Here is a 17,755-nt window from a genome sequence, read left to right as displayed (position 1 = left end):
ACTGAAAACTCTTCTGAAGTTATTATGGAACGTAATGCTGGTGATACTCAATCTGCTAATAACAATGATGAAATGGAGCACGATCTCATAGAAGAAGGAGGAGCAGGAGCAGAAGAGTACCCCGTGAGATGAATGAGGCTCAAAATCATCTGGTAATTCTTCGAAATCCCTTCTCCATAATTAATTGTTTCCTAAATTTTAAAAACAACATTTATTACAGTCCATACATTTTTTTTCTTGTTAAACATCCGTACTGCATGGTTTTACTACGTTGATAATTCTAGTTTTATCTTGCGTATTAAGCTACCAAACTCTTATTTAGGTCTAGACATGAAAATCCTGAGTTGGAATTGCCATGGTATCTTGAGCAAAGACACTAGAGATTACTTGATTCATATTAACAATACTCACTCACCTGATATCATTTATCTATCTGAAACTAAAATTAATGATGATAGAATTCTAGGTATCACTAATTTTTTCCAGATGCCTAATAAGTGTTTTGAACCATCAGTAGGACAGGCGGGTGGTATCATCTTGCTTTGGAAAGATGGGTTATCTCTGGAAATCTTATATACTTCAACCAATATGATACATGCTCTAGTAAAAAATGATCCTAGTAAAGGTGACTGGTTTCTTTCCCGTGTTTATGGAACTCCCTATAAAAATGATCAACTAGCTCAGTGGAACTACATACAAAGATTAAGCTCTTCAGTAAATATCCCTTGGGTTCTTATAGGTGATTTGAATATTACTATGAATGCTGCTGAAAGAAATACTAATTCAGAACCTTCCTCCACTGAAGTTTTAAAGTGCATTAGGAATTCTGACCTTCATGATCTAGGATATAGTGGAAATATTTTCACATGGACTAGTAATAGTCATGGAACAGGTAAAATCAAATCTAGACTAGATAGATCTCTAGTTAATAGTGAATGGATGTTGTCTTATCCTAATGCCACCCTTTTTCACCTCCCCATTAAAGGTTCAGATCATGCTCTCATTTTGTTTTCCATGTATGATAAATCCAGCAGATCAGGTAAGTGTTGGAAATTCTTTGAGCACTGGTTGCAAAATGATACTTGTAAAAATGAGATCTTGTCAGCTTGGAAAACTAATCTTTCAGGTTCTGCAGCTTATCTTTTATCTGATAAACTCTCAAATACAAGAGTTATTCTTTCTAAGTGGAGTAAGGATATATTTGGTAACATACATGCTAAGATTACTTTACTTCATGAAGATCTGTTACAACTGCAAACTTCTGACTTTCAAGGCAGTAATACTGAGCAAGTTAAAAACCTGGAAATTGAGATAGACAAGCTTAATGAGATTCAACCTAGTTCAAATATGCAGAAGTCAAGGGATCATTTTTATAATGATATGGACAGAAATTCTAAGTACTTCCACATTAGAGTCAATCATAGAAGAGCAAGAGACAAGATAGACTCTTTATTAGCTCCAGATGGATCGTGGCGTCAATATAGGGCTTCTATAGAGAATGTTTCAATCACCCACTTCAAGAAAATAAGCACTACTTCTCATCCAGCTGATTCTTATCATTTCCTACAACATATTCCTTCTTGCATTTCTGAGCAAGATAATGAGAAGCTTATCAAGATTCCAGATGATGTTGAAATATATGAAGCCCTTAAGTCTATGCAACCATGGACTAGTCCAATGCCTGATGGATTCCCACCAGGCTTTTATCAAACTCAATGGGAGATAGTGAAAGATGATGTTTGCAAGACAGTGAAGGCCTTCTTCAGTACAGGTTACCTGCTCAAAAAAGATAAACAACAGTAGAATCACACTCATTCCCAAAAGTAGTGGAGCTCATAAACCTGAGGATTTCAGACCTATTGCACTCTGCAACACAATATACAAGATAATATCAAAAATTATTGCTCTTAGACTCAAGCAGCACATGGTAGATATTATATCTCCAATGCAATCTGCATATGTGCCTGGGAGACTAATTTCTGAAAATATTTGTCTTGCTCAAGATCTAGTAAAGATAATGAAGAAGAAAAGAGGTAGAAATGGCCATTTAGCCCTCAAAATGGATATGTCTAAAGCATTTGATAGGCTGGAGTGGGTTTTTCTTGATGGCGTTCTTAAACAATTTGGTTTCTGTGATAAATTTCGTCATCTCATACAACAGTACATCAGCACCACAACTATTGAGATTATGATAGATGGATCACCTTCTTCATCTTTCAGTCCTACAAGGGGTATCAGGCAAGGAGACCCTTTCTCTCCTTACCTATTTATCCTAGCCATGGAAGCTTTTTCAAGACAACTACATCACTTTGAAAATACCATACAATTGACAGGAATGAAGATTTCAAGATCTGCTCCTAAAATAAATCATCTTTTGTTTGCAGATGATTGCTTGTTATTCTGCAAGGCCAACCTAGTACAAACAAATAACTTGCTTCAAGTTATAGAGAATTTCAGTGCTTGTTCTGGTCAACTCATTAATTTTCATAAATCTGTTGTTTTCTTCAGTAAAAATACAAGTCCTTCAAGTGCTCAAATTATCTCTGGGAATCTTCAAGTGAGACAGTTAAGCATCAATGTAGAAAAATACTTGGGATTACCATTTTTTGTTGGTAGAAATAAGAGAATCCCCTTCTCTAATCTACAAAAAAAAATGGAATCCAGACTTTCTAAATGGGTTTCTGTCAATGTTTCTGAAGCAGGCAGGTCTGTTATGATCAAGAATGTGACAAATGCTCTCCTATAATCACATGATCAGCTTCAAATTGCCAGATGCTACTATCAACTACTTAAATTATTCTCAACAAATTTTTTGGAGAAACAAGAAAACAAATAAAGGAAAGCCTGCAATCTCTTGGAAAAAGGTAAGTAAATCCAAAGAAGAAGGTGGATTGGGATTTAGAGATCTCAAACTCTTTAATAGAGCCTTACTTGCAAAATCAGCTTGGAGACTATGCACAGATGAAACTTCTATGTGCGCATTGTCTCTTAAAGCTAAATATTTCCCTGATGGAAAGGTTTTCAATATCAAAGATAACCCTAATTCTACTTGGTCTTGGAGGAGTATAAGCTTTGAGATTATGTTTATCAAAAAACACAGTTGTTGGAGTATAGGGAATGACCACAAAATCAAGATATGGAGTTATAGATGGATTTCAGATTTACCTGATCCACCTGCCCCTAAAAATGGTGTACAAGATTATCAAAATTATACTTATCTTCATGAACTGTTCACTGATTCTGGTGGGTGGAACTATTCTCTAATATTCTCTTTATTTGAAGCTATAACAACAAGATTAATTCTCAACTTATCAATTCATCCTCAGCATGAAGATAGGCTTGTTTGGACTCTAGAAAATAATGGGAAGTTTACTGTAAAATCTGCATATAGAAGAATGTTTGAAGATCATAATATTGTCCAGACTGTTGGCCAAAGGATGAAGAAAATCTTTAAAAGAATGTGGAAAGTGCCACTGCTCCCAAGGATAACTTATTTCCTCTGGAAATGTCTGCAAGACATTCTTCAAACCAGAGACAAGTTGACGTATGCTATTCAGGATGGTAATTATGGCTGTCCTATGTGTACACAAACACTTGAGACTTCTTCTCACATCATCCTACACTGCCACTTCTCTAGAGCAGTATGGTTTGCGGTTCTTGGCCTTCATATTCAAGGTGATGCTAATATGGTAGATTGGTTCATCAACTGGTTCGATAAACTCTCAGCTAACCAGATTCAGCAAGAAGACATCTGCAAAATAGTTATTGTAGCCTGGTGTCTATGAAAACAAGATGTGATACTGTGTTCAAAGGCTCAAAGATCTCACTGGATTCACTCATTTACAGATGCAAGCTAGAAATTGATCTTTTTCTAAGGAAAACTCCTAGACTGTCTGCACAAATTCCTAAACAGTGTAGAGTTAATCTACACTGGAGTCCCCCTCCTTTAGATGCTTTTAAAATCAATGTTGATGGCTCTTTCCATTATGATATTAAAAATGGTGGCATTGGTATTATAGTGCGTGATTTTGCAGGTGTGCATAAGGGATCCAGATGCATCTACTCAGAAGCTGCGTGGATTCCAGAGCATGTAGAATGTAAAGATCTATGGGAAGCTGTCTAGTGGGCTAAAGAGATGCAACTAGTGAAAGTTTACTTTGAGTTGGATTCACAAATTATAGCAGATGCAGTTAACAAAGACAGTACGAACGTAGATTGGAGGATTTGAAATTTGCTCTTGGATATTAAAACAATTTTCTCTAGGAATAATTCTTGGCAATGCAGTTATGTACCCAAAGAAAAAAATAAGGTAGCAAACATATTAGCTAAGTTTGCTAGAGTTTTTTTGATTAGTGATGTTTGGTTAACAACTATCCCTGAAAGTATTCTTTGTCAAATTCAGGAGGATGCAAAATTTGTAAACAGTTAATCTTAATCAATACATCTCTTGCTTCAAAAAAATAAATAAATCCAGTGACTGTACTATGGTACCGACTCAATAAAGAAGTTTTAATCTGACGCCAAAAGAAACAGCTGCAGAACACTGTCATTATCATAATAACTTAGACATTGAACCAAATGAATAAAATTTAGCCCTACATCTGGTGACCCCTTTATTTTTTTTTTATTTTTTTGTGATCGGAAATCTGATGACGCCTTTGAATCTGAATCACTAAATCTAAATCTAACTCATTACATATGATTCGAATTTTATTAGAGTTACAATTTTCTTTTGAATCCAACTAGATACATGCCCAACGAGTCAAACTACAAAATGATATCATGATTGAATTACATTCGAGTCAGATGTATGAGCCGAGTTAGATATTAAAAAATATAAAAGCGAATAATTTGATATCAGAAAGGGTTGGAGCCCAACTTGTTGCTAGAATTCCTTCTAGTTTATTGTAATTCTCAATAATTAATGCAATTACAATTACTACTTTATTTGATGTCTAACTCAGAGTTGGTTAAAAGATCAGACAATTATTTTTACCTAAATCTAACTTACTTAGATGATTGAAATTAGAGCTGGCAAACGGGCGGGACGGGTCTGGCTTGTGATCAACCCGCGGGTTACGGGTTAATACCAGCCTGAGCTCGCGGGTTGAAATTCTTCACGGGTGGTCATTTATCCTACCCGCGCCCGTCTCGGGTAAAGCTCGCGGGTTCACGGGTGCTCACGGGTGAACTGGTTTTTGTTGAGTTAACTCGCCAGAAACCGATTTTTGGGCTATTTCCGGGTTCCGGCCATATTCAGCCCATCTAAAGTTCCTTTCCTACAACCTAAGTACCTAACATTCATCCAATTCATTTTTATATCAATTCAAAAACTCAAAATTACAAAACTAAACTAATTTTGCCTTTAAAGAAACACAGATACTACTATACTAGTCATTAGTAGTTTAGTACTTAAGTACTTTAGTTACAACTTACAGACTTACAGTTCATGAATCATGATGATATTTCCAAGTTTCCAACAATGAAAATAAACATAGTTTCCAACAATGAAAATAAACCTCCGAGACTGTACCATATTAATAACCACTTCCTGCACAAAATATATATTGTGTGGTTAATCAAAAAAGTGTGAACTGTCAAAAAAAACATCTCCAATCTCTTTTCTATGCAAACTGGAGACATTGGTAAGTGATAAATAACTGTCTGTCCAAAAAACATTCTCTTTGAGTTGCTCCAACTATTCAATATGAATCTGTAATTTCAAGAAAAAATAAACCAAGCAAAAAAAAGATTCAAGTCAAAAACATGGAATTTGCATAATTACCCCGCTTTATATTGAAGAAGTACGCATACTAACTAGACGCATAAGAACTTACTTCCTCCACATCCTCCACTGCCCCATCCTCCACTGCGTCAGGTTCAAATCCTAATACATCTTCTTCAACAATCACATTGTCCTCATCCATATCTTCTTTTCCTACATGGATAAAAACAACCAATGTTATAGATAAGAATTAGACATTCAATAAATACAATATTACTGATTTTCTTACCAATTCCATATTCCCAATCACGAGTTGTTATTAACGCCTCAGCATTTTCAGGTAATAAGGAACTGCGAAATCGATCAATCACCCTTCCTCCAATGCTAAATGCAGACTCCGATGCGACGGTTGAAATAGGAATTGACAAAATATCCCCTGCCATTCTTGAAAGTACTGGATATTGTTGTTCATGGTTCTTCCAATAATTTAGGATGTCGAGTGAATTTAGACAACCTCTGTACGTCTCGCCAAGATATTCATCTAACTCTGACAAGTCAGTTAATACATTACCACCACGTTCCTGTGTTGCAACATATTCCTGCATGAAACAACCTAGAAGTGGGTGAACTATGAATATACGAGTCTTAAAAGTCTTAGAAACAAGCTAACACCATCACATATTATATCCACAGTTGAAAACAAGCTAACGCCATCACATATTACATCCACAGTTGAAAACAAGCTAAATCCAACAATGTAAAGCACTCATGTGACTGCACAGCAAAACAGCTTCATCGTCATAATGTGGCATTAAACTTACATCCTAAGGGATTTCACTGATTAGTAAAACCTACTCATGACCACAAACATGATACATCTTAGTTTAGAGCAGGAGGCAATATCTCTATATTGAGACATTCTATAAAGTGTGGAACACTTCCAATGGGTGGAGTTCCTGACACGAGAACCTAAACGTTCAGCTAATAGCTTGTCGATTCTTAGTATATAATCTAAAGGAAAATCATCTAACAAAGTATGTAATCAAGTTTAACCAAGAGAACATAAGAATCCCCAAAAACGGTGAATCCAAAACTCACAGTTCACTAAAGTATGTAATCTAAAGGAAGAGAAATAATTACAGTTCACTAACATGAATTAGAGTTAAGTAAGCTTTAAAATTACCTGAAAAAAGTCACTCCCTTCTTGGACAACAAAATTCCCACCATTTTGAACACCCAAATTTTGAGCTGCACAACTGTTGGAAGCTCTTGAACATGACAGGGTGTAATACTCATTAAAAAGTGCTTTTATATTATTATGGACTTTATTAACTTGACGTTCTAATTCTCTCTCATCAGCATACAACTTGGAGTAAGTAAATTTCACAAAATTCATTTTCGATCTAGGATCTAACACAACTGCCATAGCCAATATAGGACTCAACTCCTTCCAATAACTATCAAATTTTTCTTGCATCTCTTTTACCATGTTCCTAATGAATTCAAGATTACTTCTGCTCTCTTTCTTTAGTAACACCTGAACTTGACAAATTCTTTCAAAATACAGATTGGAAGTAGGATACTTACTACCAGAAAATATCTTTGTGAGTTCATGAAACACCTTGAGAAACTTTGTGACTACTTCAATTTGTTCCCATTCTTCATTAGTTGGACAGTCTTCATAGTCTGAATCCACCAACTTCAAATGAGAGAAAACTGGCTTATACAAGATACAACTATCTAACATAAGATAAGTTGAATTCCACCTGCATAAAACAAACATTCAGTGAGTATCTAAAAAAACATTAATACAATTCTCTAACTTTACAATTTATAACAGAATAAAAGTGGAATCCCACCTTGTCTTTACGTCTTGCCGAATACCTCTTTTCAGTCCAGACATTCCAAAAGTACCAACAATGTCCAAGAACTTTTGTTTTCTTACTTGGGACTTTTTAAGGGACTTTACTGTCGCTCGAATCTTAAGCACAGCTGGATCAATCTTCGTAAGTCCTTCTTTTACAATAAGAGCCAAGATATGAGCACAACAACACACATGAAAGTATTTTCCATCATTCAACAAGATCTTCTTTGCAACAAGTCTACTCTTCATAATTCCAGCACAAGCTCCGTTATTTGCAGCATTATCCAAGGTGATGTTGGATACCTTGTCTTCAATTCCCCAATCTTCTATCATTGCAAATAACTTGGAAGAAAGGTGTTCACCTGTTTGAGGAAGTAGAAAGGGGAAAAGTTAACATGAAATTATATTTAAGATAATAAAGAAATAAAATTAAGGGATTTACCTGTATGAGGTGGTGGAAGGGGACAGAAATTCAGAAGCTTCTTTTGCAATATCCAATCTTGATCAACATAGTGCGCAGTTAAGCTTATATATCCAGTAGTTGTTACAGAAGTCCACATGTCTGATGTTAGACATATCCTACCTGTAAGGATAAGCCATACACATAAGCACATCATATTAATGAAACACATATATCCATAAATTCTTTAGGAAAAGGCAATTTTGAATCATACCTGGAGCAAGTTTCAATCTGTTGCGAATAACTTCTTTTTGTGCTTTATGTTTCTTTACCACGTCGGCTTTCCCAGTATTCCTTGATATTGGTTTAAAGTCATCATTCAAATAAGCACATATATCCCTAAATTCTTTCCACTCCACCAAAGCAAATGGAACATTTCTTGCAATGAGTAAAGCTGAAAACAAATCCCGTAATTTCATTTGATCAATCTTGCGTAGACGGGTAGACAACTGGCTATTCTGTGAAGCTGCTAACATCATCTGCCCTACATCCATAGACTGACGTTTAAGGCACTTATGCCTTTTCATGGCTGAGGTTCCACCTCTTTGGCTTTCATATTTATATCCTACATTACAAGCCTTGCACACCCCCTTCGTTGTACCATCTTTATACTTAACAAGTTTAAAAAATTCCCAAACTTCGGATCTAAGTCTATTTTTCTTTCCACGTGCAACTGGTGTAGGTGCACAACCAACAGTTGGATCCTCATTCACAGAATCTAGCATCTCAGCATCATCATCATCATCTTGACCGTCACCACTCATAACATCGTTGTAATGGTCTGGTTCTGGTAACTCTTGTTCTTGTACACTTGACATACTGAAATGGATGGAGCCACAAAGAACAAGTCAAAGAGTCATTCGGAAACGTGAAAATTATATAAACAGAAATTGAATAATACATATACATGTACATCCAACAAAACTATTATAGCAATCGGCCAACTAAGATCCCATAACTAACAGCCTTGGTTCTAAGTTCACATGATCAGGAAGATAAACATCACCTAAACTCAGTTTTGGAAACAACCAATTGATCTTCATTATACGGGGGAAAAGATACAACCATCATGATACATTGACCTGACCAACCAAACTTGCAATATTGTTGTTTAATAATAATGTTATAAGAAACATAGTTCAACAAAAATGCATTAACTCTGAGATCTGCAATAATGATGTTCATGCACATGTTTCCAAGAGTTTTCATGATTTACATGGAAGCAAGCACATATCATAAGCATCACCAGTCACCATGTTCACATTCCAACCGTATGCTACACAATTACATTCTCCCTTGATACCAAAAAAATAACTAAGAAATTAACAAGAGAGTTTATCCGAGACGGCCGAATATAAACAGCAGTTACAGCACCTAAACTCGATGTGCTACAACTATGAGCTTTACCATCAACATCCAAACATGATAAAATGTACCGAAACAAATATCATATCCATTTTCCTAGATCCGAACATGATATTAATTGCCAAAAAAAACACAAAACCAAACAGAAATATGTGGATCTCTCTATCTTCTTAAAGAGTACATGAAATTAATAAGAAGATGAATAAACAGGAGGTACAAACAAACCAGTACTAGTGTAGTGTACTTGTAGATTGGTGCTACTTCTCCCGAGGCTGGAAAAAAGAGCAATGGTATTCTTCCCTGCAACCCAAACACACGATCAGATGGTGATTGTGTACAGAAAGAATGAAAATTACCATAAAAGATAAAGAAGTCAAATTTTATTTGATTTAAGTTTACAAAATGTACTTACAGATTTGCAAGTCTTGCAAGTATTTATACAATTGGAGCTCAGGCTTGTATTACCATAAAAAATCAACTGTCTATTGAAACCTAACCATATTTCAGAAATTCTAAATCTGTTGTAAGTATTTATACAATTCTTCTTCTAAGCATAATGCTCTGATGGTGGTGGTGCTATTTATGTTGCTGGCTGTGTTGGTGACTAAAAAGTATAGACTACCAATCTATTGAGAATTTGTCACTTGTATTAGTTGTTTGTGTAAAAGCTATCTTCATCAGGTGTATCATTGATTTCTAAGAGAAAGAGACATCACAGAAAAAATTGACCTACCAGTATCGTACCTAATAGTTCATCATATATAAACCTAATGTCAATGAAATTCAGACCTCAAATTCCACTACTGATATAGTCGAATATTCCAACCAAATCATACAGCTAAACAGAACATTGAAGAATAACTTGAACTGAAAAAGATGCAGTAACTGATAGCAATAACAACACATGGAGGCAAAAGGACTCACTCTCTCCCCAGTAGATTTAATCAAAGATGGTGCTTGATGTCCCCCCTGAGTTCCATGGAAAGGTTACAGATGAGATTTTGTTCATCACTAAACAGTAATTAAGTTACAGGACAGAGAGACAAGAGTATTCAGATAAATTGTGGGGGACAAATCGATAAACACAACCAAAATTACCAATTAAAGAATCTAAATATCCTATGTGCAAACTACAGCAGAGATTACCAACAATAAAATTAGAATTGGGGAAAAAAGGCTAGTATTTCATCTGCTGGTATGAGTATTCTCGGTAGACTGGATGAATAAAAAAAGTAAAGGGGTTAGATTTAAGAAATTAACAATTGATTACCAAAACCCATGTTTTATTTTGATGATATTTACGAGAAAAGAAAAGAAAACTTACTTTTGATTGTAACTGTAAGAAGATGAAATCCGAAATTCAAACACGAGATCTGAAGTTAACCTTTACAGTGAACCTTTAAATACATGAGATCGATCTTCTTCTGCTGTTACACGAAAATTTCAGAGACAAAAAATGATATCTGGAAATAGTGAAGAGAAAAATCTTGGGTAAAACTTTGAAGTATGTTGTTGTTACCTGCTAGCCTTTAAACTTTGATCTTTAGATTTCAATTTGTTGTTCTGTGACTGTGATTCGTACCTGCCATCAAATTCAGAAGACTCAGCAGGGAAGAAGAAAAGAAGAGGATTAGAGGAAGAATGAAGGCCGCAGCAGCTTAGGCTTAGGGAGTTAGGGTTTCCTTCTTCGTTTTTAACTTTTTATATGAGGGAAACAAGATATTGTGACACGTACGTAACAGGCTTACATTACTGTGACACGTAGCGGTGGGGAATGAGCCGGGTTAACCCGCGGGTTTCACGGTACGGGCCAGGTTAACCCGTTTCTTCACAAGCCACTAAATATACAACCCGCGCCCGTCTTGTTTAGTTACGATCCGGGACGGGTGCGGGTTTTCACGGGACGGGACGGGCCAACCCGCGGGTTTTGGCTCGGATTGCCAGCTCTAATTGAAATCACCTAACTCCTTTAAATATGACTCAATATGCTTGTTTTCTGACTCAAATTTTGACTCATCCGACTAAAAAATATTCGAATCAATGGCTTGGACCTATGAGTCAGAGGTATTTTGTTCCCTAAGTCAAACGAGTTCGAACCAAGAATTAAGTGTGAGTTAGGTAACGAGTCAGACCCGACTCAAAATAAAAGACACATGGTCTTATACCTGACACACGTCGAGTCAGGGGTGGACTTAGATCCAGACGCCGATTCGGTGCAAACAAAAGTGCTAAAGAGTGGCCATTGGCTCTATTTTAGATGGCAATGTTGCCAAATAGGTCTTAAAAAAAATATCCCAGGTATGTCACTGAACCAAATATTCATTTTTCTCGAAATTGTCAAAATCTTCTCAGCAAAAATCTCTCCGTCCTTCCCTCACTCTCAGAGGCTCTTCAAATGAGATTATGAGAAAATCTTAATCTGCTGCATTTTAATCACAATGTCTCATCTATTTTTAGTCGGCATTACGATTTAAAATGGAGCAGATTAAGTTAATTCTCATCACTGTTTCTTCTTCTACGGCAGGCCTTCTCCAATTGATGTTAAATTTGAAAAACAGCTGAAATTCAATCTGATCAGAGGAGGAAATTCGATGGTTCCACTAATTCTCTGTAAGTTTCACTGTGGATTTCTGAAAAATTCTTCTCGTTTTCTACTTGAATTCAGCTGGATTCTTATAGCTTTATGAATGTCTAGGGTTTTAATGTTTACTGAGTTGGTTTATTAAGATTCTTTGCTCATGCTTTAGGCCTTGGTGAATTTTTCTAGTTTGTGGTTCCCATTAACATTTGAGATAATTATTGTTTTTGTCTGACTGAATTTGCAGAGGTACCTGTATGGTAGACAAGCGTATGGATCTTGGAATTTCAAACTCCAGAGATTTGGTGGAAGATGGATTTTGAAAGCAGCTATCTCTCAAGGTAAATTTCTTGTTTCGGTTTCGTGTATAATCACGGTGATATGAGCCAACCATAATTGCAATGTTAATTTGGTACACACACGCACGGCAGGGTAACTGAATGCTAGTATTTCACAGTGATAGCAACACTGAATCATAGTGCAGTATGTTTAGATAGCAACACTGACATTATCGGCTGCAGTCTAGAAAGTAAGCTCCCACAAATACTAGAGAGATTTACTGCAGGAGAAATCGTATTGTTAAGTTAGTAGGTTTAGGAAAGGTCCTAGAGTGTTTTTTTTTTTGAGTAGTCCAAGTAGCCGCCAGTTAACGACACTTGTAAACATGGGAGGTAAGCGTAAGCAGTTGTAGTACTTGTAAGAGTCAGAGCTGAGGCTTTCCTTACCAGATGCCAGTAAAGCTTTTCTGCTGCATAAAATGGTAGGTATATCTTCAGAAGATTTTTCCACTTGAAAAAGGTGTGCATTTTGTCATCCACCAAAAGAGAAAAAAGATGTGCATTTTGCTAATACCACTCAAGAAAGGTGCTCATGGAAAGTGGTATACATAACTCATGTACTCAATAAGAGAGCTTTCTAAAGGTGTGTATTTCGCTCATGCATAAAACAGGTTTCCACCAAAAAAAGGTGTGCATCTGCCTGCACATCATTTCATTTTATTCCGTTTTCAAAACTTATGAAAGTCGAGGGCCTGAATTATATAAGAGATTTGCAGAAAAGAGATTATCCTGGTGGAACGTCAGCAATGACACAAAATCTATCGTTCCTTTTTGTGCTACAATCTTTAGACCTGACTTATATCTTTGTTAGATAGTTTTATTTTTGTTTGGGATCTGTTCTCATAATCTTTCGACGTTTTCTTTTCTTTCCGCCATCTTTTGATCCTCTCCATTTACTTCTTGGAAATAGTTTGATTACTTCGTCTGCTTTTTTCTCTTACTTTTTAGTAAAGCATCTCTTTTGGGTGGCAACCCATAAGTTACAAGTTATCAAAGTCTAGTTTCATTGCTGTAATAAGTCAAAAGCAACTGCAAGAAAAATAAGACTAATTTGTGAATTGGTCACTAGGCTTTCCATTTTTGACTGGAAGAACTTTTATACATATTTCACCTGCTCCTTGTGCCTTTTTTAATCTATTCAACAATAACCAAACCAACTGAGAATAATTTAATTGGTTAGAAACTTGACCCTTAGTTTGAATCAGAATTTTGAAACTCAGCTCCTGAACAATTTACCGTTTAAGTTATGGATGGTGGGTGAACTGATGGTGTAAGCCATCTTTACCTCTGTGTCATAATGTTTCTGTTTTTAGGTATTCTTACTTTATTTTTTGATTGGTAGTCATGTGCTTTCTCACGTCTTGGCAACGTAATCTATGCCCTTTAATAATAAAAACAAAAAGCACTAGTAGAAGTTTCTATTGTGAGATGGATTTATTTTTGTTAATTTGAAACCGAAGACAAGAAGTCATGAACGAGAAAACCTAGGTCTGGAGGTAGGCTCTGAGCATTATGTTCATGCATAACTTCCATACCAAGTTTAATTTATTGACTGTAACAAAGAAATGAGGAACACTTTAAGAGTACTCTCATGATGGTGGCAGTTTGTCTATAAATATGGAATGTCACATAATTCTTCCTAGCAGATTCTCACTCACTCTCTGTCTCTCCACCTCACTCTACCACCATGTCTGTTAGTGAATCAGGTAATGGTGATCATCAATCTCACCAGGAAATGGTAGAGATTAAAACGTTACTTAAAGTTCTTGTTGAATCTCAAGCTAAGCTCTTAAACTCTCAATTAATTACTCAAAACCAGATATTAGATATTTTACAAAGCATTTGTAACACGGGTAGTAATTATAAAAATGATGATCATAAAGCTTTCCAGAACCCATCATCATCTGACTGTCATAAGCCGCAAGGTGTGTGAAACATATGTATTCATTATTTGATAGCGTCGAATCAGTTTCTATATCTGTGATCTGATCAGTCTTGTATATTGTAGCTTCAATCTTGTCACCAGCAGCATTATTGACACCCGAAGAAGACACTGCCAACAGAAGCAACGCTAAAGCTAAAGTTGCAGAAAACGCGAAAAGGACACCATCAGTAGTGTTTGAAGACATCACACAGGCGTTATCTGATGATGATCCTAAAGAACAATATCAGCAGCCGCCGTTTGAACATCAACTTAGTGATTTCACAGCATATCATGAGACCATGGAGCGGAATCTTCGATCTCGTAAGTTGATTTCATTTTAATAAAGAAAAGAACATGATGACTCAAAGATTATTTTGAGTCAGATTTTAGTTTATTGGATTTTTTCTCTTCTAAAGTTTATTGTTATGTTGCACATGTATGCTCGAATTGATTAGAGGGTCGTAAGGTGATGAGTAAAAAGTATGTTTTGGATGGATACAAGCAGCTGTACTATGCAGCATGTGATGGTGACTGGGAAAAAGCTAGTAAGTTTTTCAAAAACAATCCACAAGCGATTCGAGAAGTGATCACAGAAGAACTAGAAACACCACTGCATATAGCTATAAGCAAGAATCACTTGGTGTTTATAGAGGAGATTATCAGACTCATGCCACCAGAAGTAATGGAATTTAAGAAAAGAAATTCTGAGTTTACAGCACTTCACTTGGCTATCAAGTATGGAAACCTTAAAGCAGCTGAGATGATGGTTAAGATGAACCAGAAGTTAACTCAGATACGCAATAGCGATGGACGGGTACCCCTAGCTTATGCTCTTGCGTATACTACAGGTGCACAGAAAGAGATAGTTGAGTACCTTTACTCTGTAACTAATGATGAGGACCCAAGTCCATTCTTGGGTCATGATGGTGCTAGCCTATTGTGTGATGCAATTAATCAAGAGTTTTACGGTACGTATGCAAAGCTAATTACATGTGTATTCTATTATAGGTAGCTTGTTTGAGAATTATTTTATGGATACACAAATTGATTTATGGGACCCAACCTATTACTATGTGCTTTCCAGGTGTTATCTTATCACCCTTATATGATATGAAGTTAAGCTTTCCAAGATAATTTTTTTATTGGACTTGTATTTATTTAAAACTGAATATCGTACTTGTAGATATAGCGTCGTCTCTTGTCCACCGATTTCCAGCATTGGTTAGTACGAAGTCGAAGCGATCTAAGCATTATGGATTAGAAATACTTGTTGGGAAGCCGTCGACATTCTTAAGCGGAGCTAAGCTGACATGGTGGCAGCGTTGCATTTATTCATGTTAGTTAGTTAGTTGCGTTTATTAAATTAACATTGCAGGAACAAAATCATTAGTTACTCATAAATATAACTTCTATTTTTTTCCCTATCCATTTATCTGAATGCAAAATGCTCAATATTCATCTAAATAGATATTTGGGCATGTGTTCCAGTAATTCAAGTGGACATGGATGCTGCGCATGGCTACGACAGCCAAATAGATGACAAAAACACTTGCGGAATAGATGAAAGGAACGAAAGAGAAAATGGCAAATGTTCAGAGAGCACCGAATCAGACGAAGAGAACCCTTCACAAAGCATAAGGGCCAATATTGAGGATGCAGGGAACCCTTCAAAGAGCCCAGAAGGCATCATAGGAGATGAAGATCATCTTTCAGTGGGCTATGAAGTCCCCTTATCAACTAGTAAAGACCCATCAATAATCCAGTCCATCTCAATCCTCTCCATGCCTTACCTAATGCGAGGTATTTCTTTCCCCCGTGATAACATTGGTAGCTTAATTTGTTTAAACATTTTTTTATAGTTTTCAGGTGATTCAATTAAATGTAGGTTTTAAATTTTTAATTGAATGCTGACTTGATTTTGATTGTGCTCACTGCTCAGTGCCTCAAATCAAACAATTGTACAACCAGAAGTTGATGCATCAACAGGCCCTCGCATTGGTCCAAAATATGTTAGGACAGCTCGGCGAAACAATGAACAAGAAAGAGATAGCAGAGTTTTTTGACAGTTCTACCGCCATCAAAGTAGCTATAAAGCATGGGTCCATGGAGTTTATAGAGGCGACCCTTGAGAAATTAGATTACCTAATTGGGCAAGAAATGGGAGGACTAACAATGATGCAAATGGCTGCTCAAGAACGAGATGATACTATTTTCAATTATTTAAGCGAAACCGCTGATATTATGGGGGGGAAAATGAGTCTATATTCTAAAGATGATAAAAGCTACAACACTCTCTTACACTATGCTGCAAAATTAGCGCCTTTGGCTAAACTCAATTTGTTTTCTGGTGCAGCTCTGCAGATGCAACGTGAATTACAGTGGTTCAAGGTAAGTAATTGTATTTGAATCTCACCAAAGAATACGAGACATTGTTTCATATAAAGTGTGTGGAAAGTAACGCAATGAAGGTTTAATTCTAAATGTCTCATAATCCTGAATCTTTCTCTTGAAATACTTTAATTTTATGGTAATTTTTTTTCTTCAGGGCGTGGAAAGTATCCTACTCAAGAAAAAAAGGTTCAGCCCAAACATAGATGGAGATACAGCTCAGTCGATATTTACAGAGGAACATAAAGATTTAGTGGTGAAAGGCGAGAAATGGATGAAGGATACATCTGGATCTTGCATGGTAGTAGCTACCCTCATTGCTACTGTAGCATTCGCAGCTGCTTTTACTATCCCTGGAGGTAATATAAGTGATAGTAATAGCAGCAAAAACGGCACTCCAGTTTTCTTGGGAACTATATCATTTATCGTATTCGTGGTGGCTGATGCGTTAGCTCTATTTTCTTCGATCACTTCAGTACTTATGTTTTTAGCTTTATACACATCAAGGTATGCAGAAGAAGAATTCCTCACGTCCCTTCCACGAAAACTTGTTATAGGTCTTGGAACCTTATTCATATCCATGGCTACCATATTGGTAGCTTTTAGTGCAGCACTGTCCATTGCGCTTGAAGATAGGTGTGTCTGGGCACCAATTCCTATGGCGTTATTTAGTTGTGTTCCTGTGTTGCTATTTGTACTGCTGCAGTTGCCATTGTTTGTTGAAATTGTTCGTTCTGCGTACTGGGGTAGCCTCTTCTCAGAACATAGATATGTCCTACCTAGAGTTACTCAGTACAATGGTATAAAGAAAGATAGTTGAGCTTTATATCAGGCTGTTCTGGCTGCAAAGAATTGGGAGGTGTAATGAAATGTATGCCCTGTGTGCATAAACTTTGGTGCATTTTACTCAATTTACATTTCTTGATACTGAACATTTGCAATTGCTATATCCCTGTTAATGAAATCTTTTGTTACACTAGCTTTGTTTACGTCTTGTCAATATTTGTTTATTTGAATCATCAAATGGTAGATTCTATTGTCGGGTTGCTGAAGCCTTATTAGTTCCTGGGCTATAATTATTTAATTCAATGATGAAATTTTCATCTGACATCA

The 17,755-nt window shown here is 36.2% G+C and overlaps 4 protein-coding genes and 1 long non-coding RNA gene across 7 annotated transcripts; 3 read left to right on the top strand and 2 right to left on the bottom strand.

Annotated features, from left to right (window-relative positions):
• The first annotated feature begins 330 nt into the window (after positions 1 to 330).
• Positions 331 to 1,803, top strand: LOC113335598. The gene has a single exon (XM_026581622.1). It carries the CDS (start codon positions 331 to 333, stop codon positions 1,801 to 1,803), a length of 1,473 nt encoding a protein of 490 aa, XP_026437407.1.
• A 121-nt stretch (positions 1,804 to 1,924) lies between these two features.
• LOC113335597 lies at positions 1,925 to 4,123 on the top strand. The gene is made up of 3 exons (XM_026581621.1): positions 1,925 to 2,706; positions 2,759 to 3,739; positions 3,847 to 4,123. Exons 1-3 carry the CDS (start codon positions 1,925 to 1,927, stop codon positions 4,121 to 4,123), a joined length of 2,040 nt encoding a protein of 679 aa, XP_026437406.1.
• Positions 4,124 to 5,300: 1,177 nt separating this feature from the next.
• On the bottom strand, positions 5,301 to 8,867 carry LOC113335596 (zinc finger BED domain-containing protein RICESLEEPER 2-like). The gene is made up of 7 exons (XM_026581620.1): positions 8,489 to 8,867; positions 8,032 to 8,172; positions 7,585 to 7,738; positions 6,909 to 7,491; positions 6,015 to 6,324; positions 5,838 to 5,938; positions 5,301 to 5,713 (listed from the first exon to the last, which is right to left on the bottom strand). Exons 1-7 carry the CDS (start codon positions 8,865 to 8,867, stop codon positions 5,699 to 5,701), a joined length of 1,683 nt encoding a protein of 560 aa, XP_026437405.1. The 3' UTR covers positions 5,301 to 5,698.
• A 1,712-nt stretch (positions 8,868 to 10,579) lies between these two features.
• LOC113335507 lies at positions 10,580 to 11,020 on the bottom strand. Its single transcript, XR_003353390.1, has 3 exons — positions 10,934 to 11,020; positions 10,739 to 10,841; positions 10,580 to 10,629 (listed from the first exon to the last, which is right to left on the bottom strand). It is a non-coding gene; the product is annotated as an uncharacterized LOC113335507 (long non-coding RNA).
• A 737-nt stretch (positions 11,021 to 11,757) lies between these two features.
• On the top strand, positions 11,758 to 17,616 carry LOC113335767. 3 transcript variants are annotated; one of them, XM_026581792.1, is made up of 8 exons: positions 11,758 to 12,024; positions 12,240 to 12,333; positions 14,339 to 14,575; positions 14,710 to 15,222; positions 15,438 to 15,590; positions 15,743 to 16,054; positions 16,194 to 16,642; positions 16,800 to 17,616. In XM_026581792.1, the coding sequence occupies exons 3-8, from the start codon at positions 14,554 to 14,556 to the stop codon at positions 17,460 to 17,462; spliced, it is 2,112 nt and encodes a 703-aa protein (XP_026437577.1). In that variant the 5' UTR covers positions 11,758 to 12,024; positions 12,240 to 12,333; positions 14,339 to 14,553; the 3' UTR covers positions 17,463 to 17,616. The 3 variants fall into 3 exon arrangements, with proteins under 3 accessions (XP_026437577.1, XP_026437576.1, XP_026437575.1); XM_026581790.1 differs by lacking the exons at positions 11,758 to 12,024; positions 12,240 to 12,333 and adding an exon at positions 13,851 to 14,255; XM_026581791.1 differs by lacking the exons at positions 11,758 to 12,024; positions 12,240 to 12,333; positions 15,438 to 15,590 and adding an exon at positions 13,849 to 14,255.
• Positions 17,617 to 17,755: the final 139 nt, after the last annotated feature.

This window comes from Papaver somniferum, unplaced genomic scaffold (assembly GCF_003573695.1).
Source record: "Papaver somniferum cultivar HN1 unplaced genomic scaffold, ASM357369v1 unplaced-scaffold_15, whole genome shotgun sequence".
NCBI classification, from domain to species: Eukaryota; Viridiplantae; Streptophyta; class Magnoliopsida; order Ranunculales; family Papaveraceae; genus Papaver; species Papaver somniferum.
This window is presented reverse-complemented; position numbering and strand designations above follow the sequence as displayed.